This window comes from Meleagris gallopavo, chromosome 1, assembly GCF_905368555.1.
Source record: "Meleagris gallopavo chromosome 1, MGAL_WU_HG_1.1, whole genome shotgun sequence".
In the NCBI taxonomy this organism is placed as follows: Eukaryota; Metazoa; Chordata; class Aves; order Galliformes; family Phasianidae; genus Meleagris; species Meleagris gallopavo.
Window position 1 is genome coordinate 186,988,264 of NC_139404.1, and position 20,316 is coordinate 187,008,579.

The 20,316-nt window shown below is 38.8% G+C and overlaps 1 protein-coding gene across 22 annotated transcripts in view; it reads right to left on the reverse strand.

Annotated features, from left to right (window-relative positions):
* The window catches only part of DLG2 (discs large MAGUK scaffold protein 2), a 1,005,161-nt gene that overhangs the window by 78,879 nt on the left and 905,966 nt on the right, over positions 1-20,316 (reverse strand). For all 22 annotated transcript variants that reach the window (XM_085216429.1, XM_085216427.1, XM_085216435.1 and 19 more), the window contains one exon: positions 12,604-12,718. In XM_085216429.1, the coding sequence (XP_085072555.1) occupies positions 12,604-12,718 (115 nt within the window). The remainder of the gene's footprint in view (positions 1-12,603; positions 12,719-20,316) is intronic.

Sequence of the window (20,316 nt, forward strand, 5' to 3'; positions counted from 1 at the left end):
TGATATTTTATTTACATCATTTTTTTTTTCCTCCCTCTGGACTTCTTATAGCCAAAGCTGCTGAAAAGATTGGATAAAATCCAACAGATAGTTTTGCCCCAAAGGAGGCTGTGATATTCTTAAAGGAGACTATAGGTGAGTACTGATGACTGAATCACTGTCTACTACTCATGCAAAAGTGATACATTGATTACTGAACACTGATTACTGTCTTCCTAATGTTCTTTTTAAGCATTTTCAGAATCTTAGCATCAAACAAATGTGAATAAAAGCAAATTAGAAGTAATCTAAAATTATACAGATTCCTGAAAGTATCAAGATATTAAAAGATGATTGTGTTAACATAGCATCTGTAATAAAAAGACATCGTTCCTGATCTATGCAAAAGCGTTGCTTATTCAGGTATGTTCCAGTGTCTCTGGACAGGCTGCCCAGTGAGGCTGTGGATGCCCCCTTGCTAGAAGCATTCAAGGCCAGGCTGGATGGGGCTGTGAGCAACCTAGTCTAGAGGGAGATGTCTCTGCCTATAGCAGGGGGTTGGAACTACATGATTTTAAGGATCCCTTCCAACCCAAACCATTCTATGATTCTACTATAGTAAGTTCTGAGGCACTTGCTGAATGAGATCAGATCTATGTGCTAGAACAGAACCGGTAAATCCATCCACGTCTCTGCCCCAGTATCACTGAAACTGATACATGATTGCCAGGCTTCATTTCTTCCATGCAGGGAAGCTTACAGCCTATGCTGAATGTCTATGGTTACTGCACCTGCATCAGAAGGTGGTATGAGCTGTGGGCTTCAAAGGTGTGCGTCACCTTGTACAGCAACTTCTAGGTCTGGCTGGATAGTAAGCTCAAGGCAGACCCTGATAGTAAGTGAGTCAGCTTGTATTCAATCATATTTTGTTTTCCTTACTGCTATGATTTGGATCCAGCTTCAGTTATTCTAACAAATTATTCAAACCTAATTAGATGATTAGATTTCCAGAGACAATCATACAATTCAGGCCCAGTTCAGTTTTGCTGAAATTTCTGCTGAAGTTTAAGTGCTTTTCAAGAGGAATCCATTTGCAAACATCACTGATGAAGGAAGAATTCAAGTTTTTACTTCTGGAATGACTCTGATTTGAAACCAGAGTAAAGACTGATGACAGCAATTACACTTTAGCTGGGATTTACTTCAGACAGAATGAAACCCTATGAATCAGATTTGAAGAAGAGCTGTGTGCTGAAATTAAGCAGCTCCTAATAATTCTATCAGCAGCTTAAAGAGCAGCTTTCTGAACACGTTAATGGCAGCATAGATCATTCATTTTTCTGTAAAGAAGGGCAAGTGTGAGATCAGGACCAGATACTAACAGGGCTAAATAATAACAAAAATAAATTGCCTTAAAATCTAGTTATTTAATAATGTGATAAATTTATAATTAAATTAACAGAAAATGGATGTCACTAAAATCTGCCTGTAACAGCATGTTTGGAAGAGACATCACAGCAGAATCATTCTGAAGGTGAATGTCCTTTGCAGGGCATTTCACAAGATATTGCATTCCCAGCTCCTTGTTGTAGCAGAGCCTTCTTGTTGCAATTGCTTGCTGTGGATATACTACCGTACTAGAAGAACAAAATCACTTTCAGTGGTAATATCAGAAGAGGGAATTGCATTTTGAATCTGTGAATCATGTTAGAAACATTGCTTCATGGCCCCTGCACTTCCACTGAAAATGTTATTGATTCTCTTTAAAGTCTCTGTTAAGCTGTTTTCAAGATAAGTTCACATAGATAGCAGTTTCCCCCTAGAGAAATACATGGACATTTTTCAAATCTCAGCTGTACTTTTCACACAAGAAGAGTTCTCTCAGTAGTCTCAGTATAATGAATCCTGAAAAATTCAAATCCAACTGCCTGGGTGCAGAAGGGAACAGGGAAAGGTCTGAAATGTGTGTGATTCTGTGTCTTGAACCATCTATGAAAGAGGCAAAATACTGCTTGATGGCCATTAGTTTGTGCTTCTTCTTCATGACTGATAGATAACCTGTGATATTTATCTGTAGAAATTGTCTTGCAGTGTCTTCAATTACAACAGCTAGTGACTGCAACCTCTACCTGGATTCTAAAGTGTCTCAAGGACATTAATAAAGACTGTATGGCTGCAGAGATAACACTTACAGACCTTTTTGATTCCCAGAAAGAAAGGAATACTGATACTTCTTGGATATGGAAAGGGCACACTTATGATCAGCATGGTAAAAACTATTCAAAACTGGCATAAAAAAAATTAAAGTGTTAAGAAATATGAGGCCAAAAAAATCTTTCTATTTCACTCTTCCATCTTAATATTTCACAAAGCTTTCAGATGCCTGCCCTGCCAGGATCATTCATAACAACTAGAAGGAAGATGTGGGAGTGGAAACAGCAATACACCATTGCCTTTCTTGTACAGCGGTAAATAATATGTGGTGCTAGCAGATGTATTAATAATTACAGCAGTGCAATATCCTGGGTGAAATAATTGCATTGTCTGCAAGGTCAAGTGAAAAACATCAGAAAAAAGTAGTATTTATGGAAAGTGTATGAATTCTTCATTATCTTGACTCTTATTTACTGAAGAACATCTGGCCGACTTTACCGAACATCTGTCTTCTGTTACTAGCTACATTTCTACACAAGCATGTTAGTGTCTTGATCATCTCATCAGTGGTTGCTATGATAGAAAAATAGTGTTTTGTACCTCAGAATTTTCTCTAGCTAATAGTTTTATTGTGCTCTTTGTATCTGTTGCTGTTCCCGTGGAAATAAATAGATGGCATTACTTTTGGATTGATGTACGTATATACACACATACAAATGTGGTGATCTCTGGTACGCTTTTCTATTCGGTGTGCTCTGAATGCAAAACACATTCAGACGGGATTAGATCCTACCTACCAGGCTTATTGACTGGTGCCACATGATGATCACTGACAGCAAAGTTTGCACCATAGCTGCATCTAAAGCAGCATCTACTCATTGTGATGCTGGTGAGGCTTGGGAGGTCCCAGATTTTCTGCTGCAAGACCTTATTCCTTGTTTCAAATGTAGGGCATCAAGGAGTGACCAGATGGAGCTGCTGAATTGCTCCTTGTGTTCCCCATCTCTGGTAGACAATTCCCCATGTCCTTTGCAGGCTTGCTGTAGAGCTAGCACAGTCATTTCTCTCTCTGGTACCTCTACAAAAGGGATGGGAAGGCACTGATCTCTTCCTCAGTTTCATCACTTAACTTGTTTGAGATTCCTTCTCACAGATGGACTGCTCTGCAGTGAGACAAAAGTTCCTTCTCATTTATCTTTATTGGAAGGCTCTTTAAAAGAGAATTCCCACTGCTCTGTTCAGCAGTTATATTCAGTTTCAACACTGTTGTCAGCTTTCTACCAGTGCAGCTAGTTTGGAGAGCCTCTTCTCCTTATAGCTTTTCCATTTAAGATGCCTAGGTGGAAAACCTAGCAGGGCCAAGCAATCTTATCTCTTTCTCTCACATTGGCCACTGTTCTATGAACATCTACTAGCCAGTGCTGTGCCAATGAGCATATTTAGATTTCAAACCTTTTGACTGTATTTCCAGGAGCTTCCATTTCAATGAGTTTCCTTCTCTACGTTCATGATCTAACTGTACTTTTCCAGTTGAGAACTGCACAAACCGATGGTGCCCAATTGTAGCTGTTGACATGGAAATATTTTAAGAAACTGTTTGTCAGAGTAGACTGCTTTTTCAAGTAGAACAGACAAAGCTTAACTGCATGTTTTGCTGACTCACTTTCAGCCATTTTAAACCTCAGACAGTTTATCTTCATTGTCACTTTTCCCCTCTGCACTGACAGATCACATTCTGAGTCTCTGTTTAGAAATGAGGCTGTCTGAAGCTGTGACTATCTTGGTTATAGAAATTTCAAACAAATCCTATTTCCACACGTGGCCAAGTTCTTCATCATCATCTTCTAGCTTGAAAATGATTCTAGCTGACGCTTTCCTGCCAGATGAGGCTCTGAACCAGTATGCAGGCAGTCCCACTGGGGAATTGGAAAGCAGAATACATGTGCAATGAAAAGCAATTAAGGTATCTCTTGAGAAAAGAAAAAGGTGTTGCTTCTTTAGAACAGGCATTGCATGTCAAGCAATGTACCTGTTCTGGGACTGGATTTTAATAACTTATGAAACAGAAAAATAAGGAAAATGGTCAGAAGTATGCACTACTTATTTCTACTGAAGCTGCTTCAGCAGGCATTAATAATTTAGCACTAAGAACATGATTTCAGATCTTAGCCAATTATTTCATATCTAACAAGTTTTACTGATAATGTAAAGATGAATTAGACAAGAAAGGCTTTGATAAGGAGCTGCTTTGTATTCTGAGCTTTAAGCAGAGCTTGTTATCTGAGATTACCGTAGGCTGCAGTGCATTTATGTGAGGCTCTAGGTGCTTAGTACCATGTGCAATAGCTTTTCATCTTGAACAGAAATTCTATAATTTGCAGAGCTACAACCACAATTAAATGCAAAATAATCTGTTTTTCCTCCCCTTTTGCCACAACTGGAGATTCAGCCTTCGGTGATAGAGTTGCTGCTTCACATTGCAGCTGGGCAGAGTGCATTGGGCTAGGATACGTGGTCTTTCCAGGCAGCAGCAACAGTGCAGCTCAAGTACCCAGCATCTCTGGGATCTCATGCTGCATGCCTGGGGTCACCAGACCCCATACTGAACTTCAAAGGAGTGAGTTGATATGTGAGAAGTATGTGAGATGCAGAACCACATCTCAGGAAGGAGTCAGCTGGACTCATTTCACACTGGATACTGAAGAGTATCAGAATGAAGATCTGATAAACATGTAGATACAAAATGTCAAGCCAAGGCGAGGCTGTTTTGACTGATTTGTTTACATGTTCTGTTTTCACTCTCCATTAGCTGCTTCTTTTTTGTCTCTGACATGTTATTAAAAATTGCAGACTAACCTCGTTTTTCCTCAACTGTTCACAAGTATCTGTGCTGAAGTATAGTAATCATCAGGAAAAACCACTGCAGTTTGTGAGGTGGCTGATTATTTCAACTGAAGATATATCAAATGCATCGACTGTGGGCAATATTGGTGGACAGTTGGACTCGATGATTTTAGAGGTCTTTTCCAACTTTAACAACGTGTGTCTTACTTACAGCATTTCAGTTAAAGACCTTTGAAAACTTCACAGGTATAATTGAAAGTGTGAAATGCTGTAGCTCCGGTGACATCAGGGAGATCACTTCAATAAATTGAGTGAATCACCAGACATTCCCTGTTCTCAATTTTCAGTTGATTATTTAAAATTTCTTAGGTAGTCTGTACTTAGTACAGCAGAATGAGAAAGATGGTTGTTTTTGTAACTGCCAATAAATGATCTTCCAAAGCACATAACCAGTCTGAGGCTCTTCAGAAAACATTTGCATTACTGTATATGAGAGTTGTCTCATTTTCCTGTTTATTTTACATATAATCATAAGTTATGTGAGCCAGATACTACACAAAAATTTCAAAATAATATCTGTATTGGATGTATTGCCTGTTGTCTTAGGTGATCTTATCTTCCACCATATCCCTCATCCTTCTCTGTTCCTCAGCGTCTCTTATAACTAAAAAACAGTTAAGTGAGTATTCAATTAATATTGTTTCAGATCCTGAACAACTACCCGAGGAAAAGGTCTCTCAAGCATGCAAGAGTGACATTCCTTGCTTTGAAAAATAAAGATTTGCACCTTGGTTCTGACTCTGAGCATTGCTCACTGAAGCCAATGAAAATGCTCACTGCTGCCAGCAGGATCTGGAGAAGATCCCATATTCAGAGAAAGAACAGCTAAAAAGTAGTAACAACTCAGACACTCGTACAAAACCAGTACATGTGAAATGAGTCACCTTCCAAACCAGTCTCAATTTTCCAGTCTGAAAAGACATTTCAAGTTCAACAGTCCATTCACAAGTGTAGGTTTTGTGTGTGTTTATCTGATCGCTTCCAAACATGTCTGATAAACACCATCATAAAACCCAACTTTCTATACTGTCATTTAACATAGATTTTCCAAATGCAGCTCTCTGCTGTCTTCTATAATTTGGACCATTCAATTGCCTAGGAATAAGCCAAGGTAAGTGAACAAACTGCACTAAAATTTCAATTATCCCCACTTGCCTTTCAATAAAGAGAATTTTAAGAGTTTCTGTCATTCTACTAAAGTACAGGTACAGTTCTGTAAGCTGTAGCTATTTCTCTATCAAATTCAAACAGTAATACCTAGGTGTCAAACTAAAACCTTGCCCCCAGAAATTCAGACTAACAGTGCTGTGAAGCCTGAGAGGGATGTACAGAGAGATGCCTTAGTTGGTCTCAATGATACTGGCAGATTTCTTCCAACTCGGGATATTGTATGAATTCTAAACTCAACCAGCTTGAAGACCATGACCTGAAAATGGGTGTATCATCAACAACTTTCAGCAGTGCTAATTCAAGTTACAAACTAATTTAGAAGGAATTTCGAGGGATAAGAATCCACAGCAGAAACAGCAGTAGAGAATGACATTACAGCTTCTACAATATATGCACACTGTGTGTGTGTCTGTGTGTGCCAGTGTGGGTGGGATTCAAGTCACAAAACTTTAAATGATTTTAATATAGATGTTTACATCTCAGCTAATCACTTGAGGCTCCTTCCACTCATCTGTGAAAAACAGACATTCTTAGAGCATGATTTGCCTGAGTAATCTATTTCTGAATTAGATGAATTGTTCTCTGAAAGTGCCAAGAGCACAGCACTGACTCTAGAGAGAGACTGGGCAACTAGCTTAAATGAAGACAAGGTACATGCATAAGAAGACAGGGTACAGCATATATCTACCACTAACATATACCCTTACAGATATTTATATAAGCATATATAATCTCCTTGCAATATTTAGGTATGAGCATTTCATACAGCTCTCTCTCTGCTTCCCTTGGTAAATCTTTCCAACACCCATACTGACATTGTCATGTGTGAAGATTTCACTGCTGGGATGTCTTCAAAGCTTACATTTATCATGTGGATGTCAGACTGCTCTTATCAAAACCTGCTGTGCAGCTATCCCAGGAGAGTTCTGTCGATGGAGCCTTGATCTGATGCTCAGAGATCTACGGGGGTTCACTGCCTCCAAAAAGACAGGGAGATTGAAGGCTGTAACAGACATCACATGAAACCAGCCCTGCATGCCACAATCAACTCTCATAAGCTGCTTCATCCAAACTCTTCAGTTATAATTTGGCAAAGTTCCCAAGTTAGAATTTCTATGATTTGTTGACAACCAACTTCTCTCAGAGCAGTAAGGCATCATGTTGATTTCTTCGAAGTTTGGGAGATGCACATAAAGGTGTCTAAGACCTAAAGGAGAATTTATTGAGCTGGGAATTGGAGTAAACAACCAAAAGTGTCTCAACCTTGACTCCCTTTCAGCTGCTGCTAAGTTGCTATGGCAAATCTTTAGATTCTGTTCCTTAGGGCTCAATGATAATGAACCAGGACACATTCATTTTTAATATACAATGCTTTGTTTGCACAGCTACAAAATGCTTAGCATTAATTCCATTTAGAAGAAATTCCAGTTCCCAAAATTACAGTTAGATCTAGCCCTGTCCCAGCTCTGATTTCCACATCCACCTTTACACCTATTAATACAATTTGCTTTGTACTGATGGATTTGAAAGCAGTTGAAATATCTGCATTTCAGCGACCTCAACCGGTCCCTTTATACAGAGCAAACAGCCACAATCACGTGCAATGATTTTGCACTGACCGTATCAAACAGATTTTAAACAGCAAAACAGTAGTGGGAGGACAGGGGTGTTGATAAAGCTTTTGAGTCATTACTGCTGAGTGATAAAGCATCACAGCACCTGATTGTGCTTTTGGCCCATTGGAATTTTTAATTACAACCATTATTTCAGAAGTTGTCTGGTCTGAATAAACATTAAATGCACCCTGTCTGTTTATTCCAAGCTTATCAATTGCAAAAGAAAGTAGCTCTTGGAATCCCTATAGTTGCTTGAAAGCCTTTTCGTTGTGCATCTAGCAGCAATAAAGCACGTGTTACTGAAGTACCTTCTTTTACCCTCAGAAATATAGAACATGTACTTTAAGTTCAGGAGGAATCAAGTAAATCAACAGAAGAAAAACCATTCATCAGGTATAGCTCTCAGTTTCCTCCAAAGGTTGATAATTTTATATGGAAGTTTCAATGGCTGCTTGCATGCACCAAACTTCACAATGGACTGCATTTCCCTAATGCTTGACTCTTCAAAGGACTGGCATTTTTCAGTCTCTGGGTTGAATAATGTGATCTGGCATTTCTTAAGATTCGCCACATGCTGGCTGAAAACATTTGGCTGTGAATCTGGATCTAGAAGGACAAAGCAAAGCATGTATCTATTTTAAGACAATGAAATACATAGTCTTACAGGAGCAGATTTTAAAAACTTGAACAAAAAAGACAAAAAAAGGGAAGGTAAGAATTTGCATATAAAAAACTGAAAGGACTTATGTGTGTGTATAGCCCAGTGCAGCATTTAGTTGGTGAAAAGTTTGCTTACTTCCCTCATTAATCATGAGCTGATAGCTGAATTCCAATGAATTAGAAAGGATAAGAGTGGAATTTTTTATCCTCTCATGTCAGTTATTGAATTCAAATTAAGTTCATTCACCACTAGCAACGAATGAATTATAAATAATAGAACTTGCTGCTTCACACTTTCTGTTTCGGTGAGTTTTTTCCTCATTAGAGATATTAAGTGACAAAGAGAATGTGGGCTCCTAATTAACAGCATGTCCCACTGCTCAATCCTCCCTTGATGTCTCTTAATACTTTGCCATTAGTGGTGTGAGCTCTCTGAAAACACCCCAAAAAGAGACATAGTTTTTCTGATACAAAAGGAACAGACAGTACATAAAAAACTTTTCAGTAAATTCCTGGACAATATTCTAAGAGGCAGCAGAAAGTCTGAATACAGACTGGGACAATGAATAACAACAAAAAAGTCAGAAACACTGAAGTATGCACAGAAAAAAGTCCATGTCAAAAGGTGACACAATCTATCCTGAATAAATAATTCCCAATTGTTTTCCTGTGGAATTGGCATTTACGTGTGACTTTTAATTTCTTTCAGCTGACTAATTCTAGCCTTACATTGAAACTATTATTGCCGTGTTACACTTTCACCTCTCTTCATTTCATGTAACTACTTTTATACATCTCAGTTAAAATACTGTGATATTACATTAGGGGTCTGGATTGCTCTCTAGATATAGATGTAGAAACATAAGTTTCTATGCAGAGAATACTTTTATCACAGATGTCTAGACAGGTTAGATGAATAAGACGTAGGCAGATTCCCTCCCTGGAGATGCCCTTCTCTTTCCATCCAAAGGGAACCTCAGAGTGACTAGCTAAGATATAGATGAATACTCTGGTCATTAAGAGTTAAGGGAAACAAAGCGAACACAGTGAAGACAAGGTTTGCGTAGTGGACCACAAGCAAATAAAATGATGGATCAAAAAATGGTTTATTGGCATGCCATGTTTTCTGAGGAGTTTTCCAAGACAGCAGTGAGACTGAAGGAAGGTGTCTGCAGGCTGAGATGAGGGGTCCTCAAAACAGAAGTGAAATCCCACAGCCCAGCAAATGTTGGGGTTGGGGGAAATCAGAGAATGCATTAGAAGTAAGAAAACTGCACCCAATGAGCCCTACATCTACTGGGAGGTTTCCTCACAGAGCATTGGTTTTTCTCACACTCTTTTCTGTTGGCTTTTTGATGAGCAGATTATGATAGGTATTTTCAACCTATGTGGATCTTTATTTTATATCCTTGCAGTGGTATTTGCTTTGATTAAGCTCTCCGGCTAAAAAATAACTTTGCTTATGTTCAGTGAAGGGCAGCAAAATCACTACATACCAAAGAAAGTAAAAAAAAAAAAAGGAAAATCATTAACTTGTATTTACAACTGCAGATTTGCAACACACGGTAATTTGCCTCTAGCTATTTTGCAGATTCTCTCCAGGATAAGCCACTGTAGTAGAAATGCCTTGAGTTATAAGAATACTAAAATACATTGAATCTCAGGCATTTTACAGGGCCACTGGCTGTAAAGAGTTTCTCCATAAAGTGCACTGAAAATTTTAATCTCAGTAAACAAGCACATTTCCCAATCCATATTTATTTTTTTCCACAGTGCTTAATGTAGACATAAGCTACCTTTTTAATTACGGTATGATTTGAAGAAGCGGTGCTTAGTTCAATGCTCCAGGCACTGCTGCACTGCACATTATAATAATATTTAAAACACAGAGTTTCCCAAGTAGATTTCTCAGAGTTGGACACAGCCATTTGTGTGGGTTTGATTGCACAAATTTATGTTAATAAATGTGATGGAGGCTTTTGAGGCTTTTTTTTTCTTCAGAGGTTTGGGGTATTTTTTGGAACAAGTCTGGAATAAAAAAACAAATGTTACACTTATGATTTGGGAAGTGATATTTAGATATGTGGCTAAGACCACAAAGACTTCTATAGTGACACACCAAGGCAGATCAGCTTAGCGAGAACAGACCATATCCAGAATACATAAGTTAGTAGAAAATACAGAGGACCAAGGCTACTCCAGATTCTGCAGAGATTTGTTAGCTTGGCTTGGTGTGGAAGCTAATAAGCCCTGATTCTCAGCAAGGCTTACCAGATCCATGCTGATAGAGGGGTAATGAGTTCTCATGAAGCTCAAACCAGCAAATTGTTCAGGACCCTTTGTGTGTACACTTGAATTGACTTGTGGTTGCTGGTGTGGATTTCTCATGCCATTGTTCCCTACATTTTGATTTCCTGGCTTTCCTCACAGCAAAGCAAGCTTCATCTATTCCTACAGGTCCAGTGACTGTAGCTTTTCTGAAAATGCAATTTCAAATGTTTGACCAAAACTCTCTATGACTAAATCACTCATTGTTAGGTCTGGAAAATACCCAGTCAAAGTGGAATAGGTTCAGAAGTCAACTGAAAGCCAGAGAGGCCAGAAGAGGTCAGAGATGCATCAAAGCCATGATGCTTTCAACCTGATCTTCTCCAATAGTTCTCTGCTAACTCTGATCCACAGCATGTCAGTTCTTGCCCTTTCTGGCAACAGTACCAATTAGAGCTCAATGTGGTTGCTGTTCACTAGAATGAGACTATCAGTGCTAGTACTTTTTTCCATCCTTCCGTATTACTTTATCCCTTCATGTTGAGGACATAATGACAAAATGGAGAATTTAGCCTTAATTGGATCTCTGCAATGTTATCACCTGAATTAGCTCCCCCATGAATAATTATCACTGCCTGGAGGCTGACAAATTGCTTCCCTCTACTTCATGATTGCCAGGAATTTCAAATTATATGCTGAGCATGAGGGAAAAAAATAAAAATGAAAAACCTAGAGAAGCATATTTATTAAGATTATTAAAATATGAGATCTATAGTCTCCCAGGGTCCCCAGAGACATGAGTGACAGCAAGAACTTTTCTAGGGTCAATTTCAGAACTCCTGGTCTTTCAGTCAGAAATGATTTCTGTCAACAGACTTGCTCGGACCAAGCAAAACTGTAACTGCTACACCTGGCCCACAGTTAGGCAATTCCTGTGTTGCTCACTGCCCCATTTAAGCTACCTACATTATCTTGTTAAGTGTCTCATCTGCATATTTGATCTTGCAAGGTAGATGGTAAATTTATTATAATATGGAGAAGAGAAGGCTCAGGGGAAACATTATCAGTTGCTACAATTCCCTGAAAGGAGATTGTAATAAGCTGGGGCTTGGCCTCTTCTCCTGTGTAACAAGTAATACGATGAGAGAGAATGGCCTCAAGTTGTGCCAGGGGAGGTTCAGGTTGGAAATAGGAAAAACTTTTCTCAGAGAGTGGTGAGGCATTGGAACAGGCTGCCCAGGGATGTGATGGAGTCACCATCCTTGGAGCTGTTCAAGAAACATTTAGATGTGGCACTGAGGGACGTGGTTAGTGGGCAATACTGGTGGTAGGTGGATGGTTGGACTAGATGATCTAAGAGATCTTTTCCAACCTTAATGATTCTATGATTCTATGAGCAAGGGGACAACTGCAGACTGGCACATGTTTAGAACAGTATATGAAAGTCTTTGCTTTGGAGTATGATTCACAGAGAAAGTACTTTTTATGAGAACAATCATTCCATGTCTGGTTAAGGCCCCATGCAGGATCTCAATGTGTCACCACGCCACAAAATCCATCTTGGATATTGAAAGAGCTGACAATGGCTAAGAAATCTTCATCTCATAAAACCAAATCACTATAAAAGTATAATGCTCTTTGAAAACAGCTTGAAATGATAAGGTTAAGCAATATGGCATTATTCAATTTTCACATTAATGATGTTGTGATTGTAAGATTGATGCATTTCTCAATTCATTTCAATTCAGCTCCTCAAACTTTTCTCACTGTCCAGCTGAACCCATAGCACAAAAATCAATCATGGACCAGAAAGCTGGTGACATGCTCCCAGGAGAAAGCTCTCCCTGCTCACCTGACATACAGTGACCTCTTCTGATTAGTCCTCAGGGAGCCAGACCCAGAACTCATGCTGTGATTCATCATCTGCTCACGCAGGTCATGGATTTTTGCCTCAAACCGAGCGTACTCTGAGGAGATAAAAAAAACACAAAATAAGAATATTTTAGTTTTCTTGACCTATATAATCATTAAGGCTGCTAAATGTAAATGAATATTAAATTAACAAGAGTAAAGCATGTCCTGAAAATTGAGGTCTAGTAGAATCTCTTCGGTAAATATATGACTTTTTTTATTGCAGAAACTTTCAGCACTTTCCACACTGACTGTGCAGTCCCTCAAATAGCTAGGTCTTCTTTCCTGAGTTTCAATGAAGAGAATTAGGTTTAAAATGTGTTACTGAGTACTCGGCAGTCTGCAAAAGGGATGTTAAAAACAGACCTGTACTATAACATTTCTTCTTCCAAACAATGATTGATAGGGTCAATGGAATGATGCACTGAAGTTATTAATTATTCAAGTACTGAATATAAAATCTCACTAAACTGCAGGAAATACATCAAAGCCCAATTATCCCCCCAAAATAAGGTTTTTAAAAAAAGCTTTAATTTCTTGAAACCAACAATGTAAAGGCAATGCTCCAGCAACACAGGGAATCATAACTCAACCCCAAACTGGGAAATCTACCCATGTGAGCTAAAGACTAACTCGAGGGGGTGGACAAATATTCATTTCACTGAGTCAGTGACACGTCGAAGAGTAAGATGTTGCAGGCTGATGCCAGCAAAGAGAAAATGATGTTCCCCACATTTCAGCATTTTATTACACTGACTGCTTCAAAAGCAGGGTCTAGAATCATAGAATCAGCCTCGTTAATGTTGGAAGAAACCATCCAGACCAACCATCAGCCCATCACACATTCCCATTAAACCATGTCCCTCAGTGCCATATCTCCGTATTTCTTGATCACCTCCAAGGATGGTGACTCTACCAGCTCCCTGGGCAGCCTGTTCCAGTGCCTGACCACTCTTTCTGATAATAAATTTTTCTTATTATCCAACCTGAACCTCCCATGGAGCAACTTAAAGCCATTCCCTCTCATTCTATCACTGTTACCTGGGAGAAGAGGCCAACTCCCAACCCACTACAACCTCCTTTATGTTTCTCCACTGCAGGTCTGGAGGAAAAGCAAAACCAGCAGTCAAGGTTTCTTCCCTTAAAGGATGGTTGTACAACTCAACAGATCACATCACCTCTTAGTTTATGCAAATAAATCTGTGCTGTGCACTTACAAACTATCAGTCTAGTCCCTGTTTGCTGCTGTTTGAGCTATGTGAGAGTTCTGTATGACAGTAATGTTCCCATTTTCCCCTAGCAGAAATTTCAGCATTATTTTTATTCAATAATTTGCTGTTCACACTGGCTCCATTTCCAGAATGTCTTTAACAACTAATTCATTTTATTTGAAGCACTTTAACTTTTCATTGAATAACCACATCTGACATTTCCAAGATCCCACATTTTGTACAGTCGCTAGCTACCATCAAAATGCCTTACCAGAGTGGTTTAATTTGGGCTTCTGTGTATTTATTTATTTATTTATTTACTTTAATTTTTCCTCTTGTTACAGTTAGGCTCATTTTCCACTGAGCTTTTTTGGCATTGTTTATTGAATTTTCTAAGTGATAGCGTCTACTTTGGCAATCAGCTGGGAAGCACTGCTGGGATATAGGCTCTTCAGCCTTCCCACGTACCTGTGACTTCACCAACTGCAGTTGAAATTATGCATGTCAGGAGAACAGACACTCCTACATACAGACTGTATTTCAGAATTATTCTTTAGATCGTTTCTTATTTCTTTCACCTACAGCACATCTTCGAAATTCTCGGTGATTTAAAAGCCTTGAAGGGACTAATGCTCCTACAAACCTTTGTTGTTTTGTAAAGTGGGGTTTACTTCTGAAATATTTATCCCAGTCTAGGATTTATGTTTTCTCTATGTGAGTCATTCTTGTTCTATTCTCCCGCTCTACAATTCATTTAGTAAATAACCATCTTCCAACCAGGGATTTGTCTAAAACTGCTATTTCATTATAACAGACTTAACATTTCTTCTTGGCAAACAGGAAAGGTGAACTTAACAAGAAAGATCTTCCATTTCTGTAGCTCACACAATATCAGTCTTCTGCATAAAGATGGAATACCATGATATCAGGGTTTTTACTAGGTCTGTTTTGTGTGCTGGATACGTGAACATGTAGATGGACAGGGCTCTGAGCACCTTGACTGACCTGTACGTGTCCCTGTTCATTGCAGGGGAGCTGAACTAGATGATGATTAGAGGTCCCTTCCAGTTCAAATGGTTCTTCTAAATAGTGGTTTTAATAGTTCGAATTAAGAGTGATTCTATATAGCACAATTCAGTTACTTTGATGTTTTCTACCTGGATGAGGCCAAAGATTTGAATGATTTTCATCAGAGCAGCTGTGTAATGGCAGCTTTCTCTTACTAAACAACCACGTCCCAGGCAGACTCTGTATGTAAGGTGTGGGAGTGAGAGTGAGAAGAGAGGACTGAAAATCTGATTCTAACACAACACCCAGCTACTTGTAACTCCAACATCAGCATCTCCGACTATGGATTTGTCAGATGATGCTATTACAGCTTTTATTCTGACTTGCAAGGGCACTTGGAACTTAACTTGGAATTTAATCACAGAACAGCTTAGGTTGGAAGGAACCTCAAAGATTATCCAGTGCCGAGGGCAGGGAAACTAACTGCTAGATGAGTTGTCATCGATAGATTTCAACTGATTACAAGCTTATTCTAAATAATCTCTGTTTCCAGAAGACATTTTGAAACCACAGCACATATTAGAATTTGTCTAATAAGTGTGTGGTGGGAGTTCAGAATTCAAATGACTACTCTCTGCTTCATTTTAAGAAATACTAAAATAAGAACGATCATTTTTTTCCTTTGTGTTCTTGTTTTTTTTTTTTTTCCCCCCTTTTGGCTTGAAATACATGATAATTGGAAAATAACCAATTTTATGGCTCCGTATTTTCTGACATTACCACCTTCGTGTTATACACACACACACAAAAAAGGTATATCCTGAAATATACCCCTGCCCCTTTCTCCTGACAAAAATCTGGACCAAAAAATAGAAAGACAGTCAATGCAGGTAGTATTTAACCTAGCTCAGATCAGTTTCTTTAATCTCAGTCCTCATTCTTCTCTTACTGATGCCTACATACTACAGTGACTGCTGCATTTGAAATGTGAATAGGGAATGAAAGAATGATGCTCCATTTCTGCTCTCAGAACTGCCATGTTAGTCCTCCCCACTGGGAAAAGGCCCTTTTTTCTTTGCACTTCTTTATATATGGGGTCATTCCAGAGGACCTGTTTCCTAATAGCTTTGCATTTCCTAGATGTGAGCAGTGGCAGTACCGGAGTCTGGAAAAATGTTTCATGCTTCCTTCAGATTCACCTCTGAATCTAAATAACACACTTGAAAGGTTCCTACGCAATTAAAAGGGCACTAAAGTTGTGACATACTGATAAGAAAGGCAGTTAGGGCTGATTCACTAATTTTATGCCCTTTCAAGAAAGGTAGAAGCATTGCTGCTGGAGTGCATCTTAGTAAAATTTGCCAAATTTTTACATACCAAAATCCATCTGCAAAGGTCCAACAAATTGCCTGAATCACTAATGATCTAACAAATTCCGGTAGTTTATGAAAGTGATAAATCACATAGTAGGTGAAAGGGCAAATAAATGACCAAACGGAAATCTATGTAATTGCTGAGATCAGACAGGCTTGGGTCAGTGTTTGGAAGGCTGTGCGTAGGAAAAGGACCTGGGGGTGTTAGCTGACATCAGGCTGAACATGAGCCAGCAGTGTGCCCAGGTGGCCAAGAAGGCTGATGGCATCCTGGTTTGTATCAAAAATACTGCAGCCAGCAGGAGCAGGGAGGAGATCATCCCCCGTACTCAGTTCTGGAGAGGCTGCACGTCCAGTATGGTGTTCAGTTTTGGGTCACTCACTAGAAGAAAGACATCAAGGCCCTGGAGTGTGTCCAGAGAAGGCTAACGAAACTGTGAGAGATCTGGAGCACAAGTCTGATGTGGAATGGCTGAAGGAATTGGGATTATTTAAGTTTGGAGAAGAGGAGGCTCAGGGGAGAACTTATCGTTCTCTACAGCTCCATGATAAGAGGTGAGGTAGATGTTGGCCTCTTCTCCCATGTAACAGGGAGGATGATAGGACATGAGGAAATGGCCTCAAGCTGTGTCAGGGAAGGTTCAGTTTGGATAGTATGAAAAGCTTTTCACAGAAAGAGTGGTGAAGCATTGGCACAGGCTGCCCAGGGAAGTGGGAGAGTCAATGTCCTGGAGGTGTTCCAGAAATGCATAGATCTGGCACTGACAGACACGGTTTAGAGTGGTCACAGGTATGGGTTGATGGTTGGAGTAGAAGTGGTCTTTCCAACCTTAATGAGCCTATGATTATATGAAAAATGGTCTAAAAGACTATTTATTATAGCTGAGGATATAAGAAAGCACTCGGAAGTCTAAGGTGCACTTGAGAGACTGGAAATGAACACAAAAGACCAAACACAATGAGATTTTTAGAAGATTGTAGTGGAAAACAAAATATTTCTAAATCTAGGAATAGCAAAGAGATTTTATATTAGATGGCTTGATGAGAATTTTTGGTCATAAAATAAAACATAACTGAGATAAAATAATCAAGATGCTGCAGCTCTTTTACATGAAAAAGTTCCTGAGTTTCTTGAAGCTACAATACTATTATTTTTCTTTAAGTTTGTAGTACAATTTGTAGCTTTGAATAAGTTTTGGAAACATGAAAACAAAAAACCTGATCTTACAAATAAAGTTAAGCAACTAAAGTGCTGACAGTATACAACAGTGAAAACAGTAGTATACCATCACAGTTAAAATCCTTATTAGTTTGAACATTTAGTGTTGACATTTTTAGAGAGAGAGAAATTCATTTTGTCAGCAGGTATTAAAATTTGCTTTCCCTGTGTAATTCAGGGTCATCACTGTTTGCTTCTAGATTATAACAGGTTTCCTAATTGCTGCATCTCTAACCCACTTCAGCAAATGTTGAAGCAGTGATTGTTAATAACACAAGTCGGAGGTTGGAAAAGGCACTGTATATCTCTTGGACTCCACTGAAGTGTGTAAGGAATGCAGAAGTCAAACAACTGAATTTTAACAGTCAACAGTACAACGACAACAATAACAACATCAACAAAACCCAAAATAAACTGAAAAGGAATTAGTTAAGAGATCGAATTTTATCGTCTCCAAAAGGGTATGTCAAATACCTCTTGACTGTATAACAAAGGGATGGCTGCCAGACCAGCTTCTCTGTCAGTATCAATTTGGCATCGTTTCAGTGGATCCAGGCCAGTTTAAACCTTCTGTGATGTTTTTAAAATTCTGTTTTGTGGAAATACAAATTGTATGCCACTATGATGAGTCATGAACTTATTGCCTTGGACATCTGAGATAGCGACAAGAATGATACTATTATTATGGTAACATTATTTATGCTATTTATGCAAATCTTTTTTTTCTTTTTTTTTTCTCCCTCTGTCTTGTCTTAACAAAGAGGTGGTGGAAGCCCCATCCCCAGAGACATTCAAGGTCAGGCTGGATGGGGCTCTGAGCACCTGCTGAGCTGTAGGTGTCCCTGTTTGTTGCAGGGGAGTTGGATTAGATGGCCTTTAAGGGTCCCTTCCAATTCAAACGATTCTGTGATTCTCAATTTGATAATTGCTTTCCACTGATTTATAATGTGAACCTGAGTGGTCTACAAAGAGTAAGCCTTATATGACAGTACATAATGCAGCAATTTGCATGTTCAATTGATGTAGTACCTCTGGCTATGCCTGTCAGGGTCCTAGCATGGAGCCTCTGATCAATACACATAAAATCAAAAGAGAAGGAGTGGGCAAAAGACATGAACTGCTGTGACTCCTTTGTTTAATATTTATCGTGAATCAGTTTTTGCTAAAAGTACTCTGACTACTGTTTTCAGATGAAGTTCAATTCAAGCGTTTTTATAGCCTTAGATGGCAAGCATTTACAGAGCAAGCTAATGATGGTGAAAAATCTTTGTGGTCTGTAGTAATTTCTTAAAGGATAAACAAAGAAACATTCTATAGTTAGACACAATTCACTGTACCTTTGCTTCTTATATGTATCATATACGTTATGTCCCATGTTGGTCACTGCCAGGGATGGGATTTGGATCTCACATTGTACCATAAGTGCTATGCTTTTACTGTGTCCCAAAGAACAGTTAGACATAACATTAGCTAATTCATCATTTGACAGGAAAAAAAATGCACACAGAATCTAACACCATTGGTAGACACTACAATACTGTACATTATTTACTGGAGAAAGTATTGCTTGAATAGATTTACTCCATTCACTATGCACCGAGCAACAGAACGTGTTAGATTCCTATTTCTTATCAGTCATACAGCTCCCTTGAGCTCACTCAAAGGAAATGAAAAACACAGATTTCAATACTGAGGAAAGGAAAGATACATTTACATTTTATTAGTTTTTATGACTTTGAATATATCACCTTGTTTTTGTTGGAATACTTTCTACACACCTTTTCAGGAACCTTTCAGCAATAATGACAAAGGCATACTTACTGGTTTTACTTATTGCTTTGGCCTTCAAAATTTCAGCACAGTAGGACAAATAATGTCTTTATATACATATATATATATAAGATTGTTGTCTTCTTAATGTACAAGTATTTACATTTGAGCATGCCTTCTAATTAAAATTTTGTTATGTAGCTGGCCTGATTGCCTAAATATCACTGCTGTCTTTATTTTCATTTACTTTATCACTGAGGATAATGCTGCTTCTATCCGTTGCACCATTAGATACAGCCCTTATATTGTGTTAGTTGTGAATATAAGTACACCTGAAACGATATCTTCCTCCCACGTTACATTCAGGAGACAAATACTGTGTTCTATTCATAGTCAGAGGGAATATAATTCCAATCCAAATTAGTCTCTGGAAGCTTTCATTTTAGTATCTTTGTTCTGCATAATGAAAGAGACGTACTAAAATAAATCAAGCTATTATTGAGTGACAAGGACTTCATATCCCAAAGAAGTGCTATTCTACCTGTGCTCTTAAGCCTATCCTCGGCTTCTAAAGTGCCAACTTGCATTCCCTCAGCTGGGAATTTCTTGTAGCTTCTCCCATCATTGAGGGAAACTGCGCACCGCTCAGAAGTTTTAACAAACAACCCTGCCTTCCTTCTTGAGATACTGGAAAACTTTTCCCCGCACAGAGCTTTACTGTATTCTCAAAAACTTGCCTCCCCTAAAAGAGGGGAGATTTAGACTGCATACAAGGAAAACATGTTTTAAAGTAAGGGTAGTGAAGCAGTGGAACAGGTTGCCCAGAGAGGTGGTAGGAGATCCCTATCCCTGGAGACACTCAAAGTCAGGCTGGATGGGGCTCTGAGCAATTGATGGAGCTGTAGGTGTACTTATTTGTTGCAGGGGGTTGGACTGGATGGCCTTTAAGGGTCCCTTCTTACTCACACAATTCTATGATTCTATGATAAACAGGACTGTTTGGGATACTTTTTCAAATTCTATGAGTTTCACATTGAGCTAATATCTTGCACAATGTTTTTTGTACAGATACA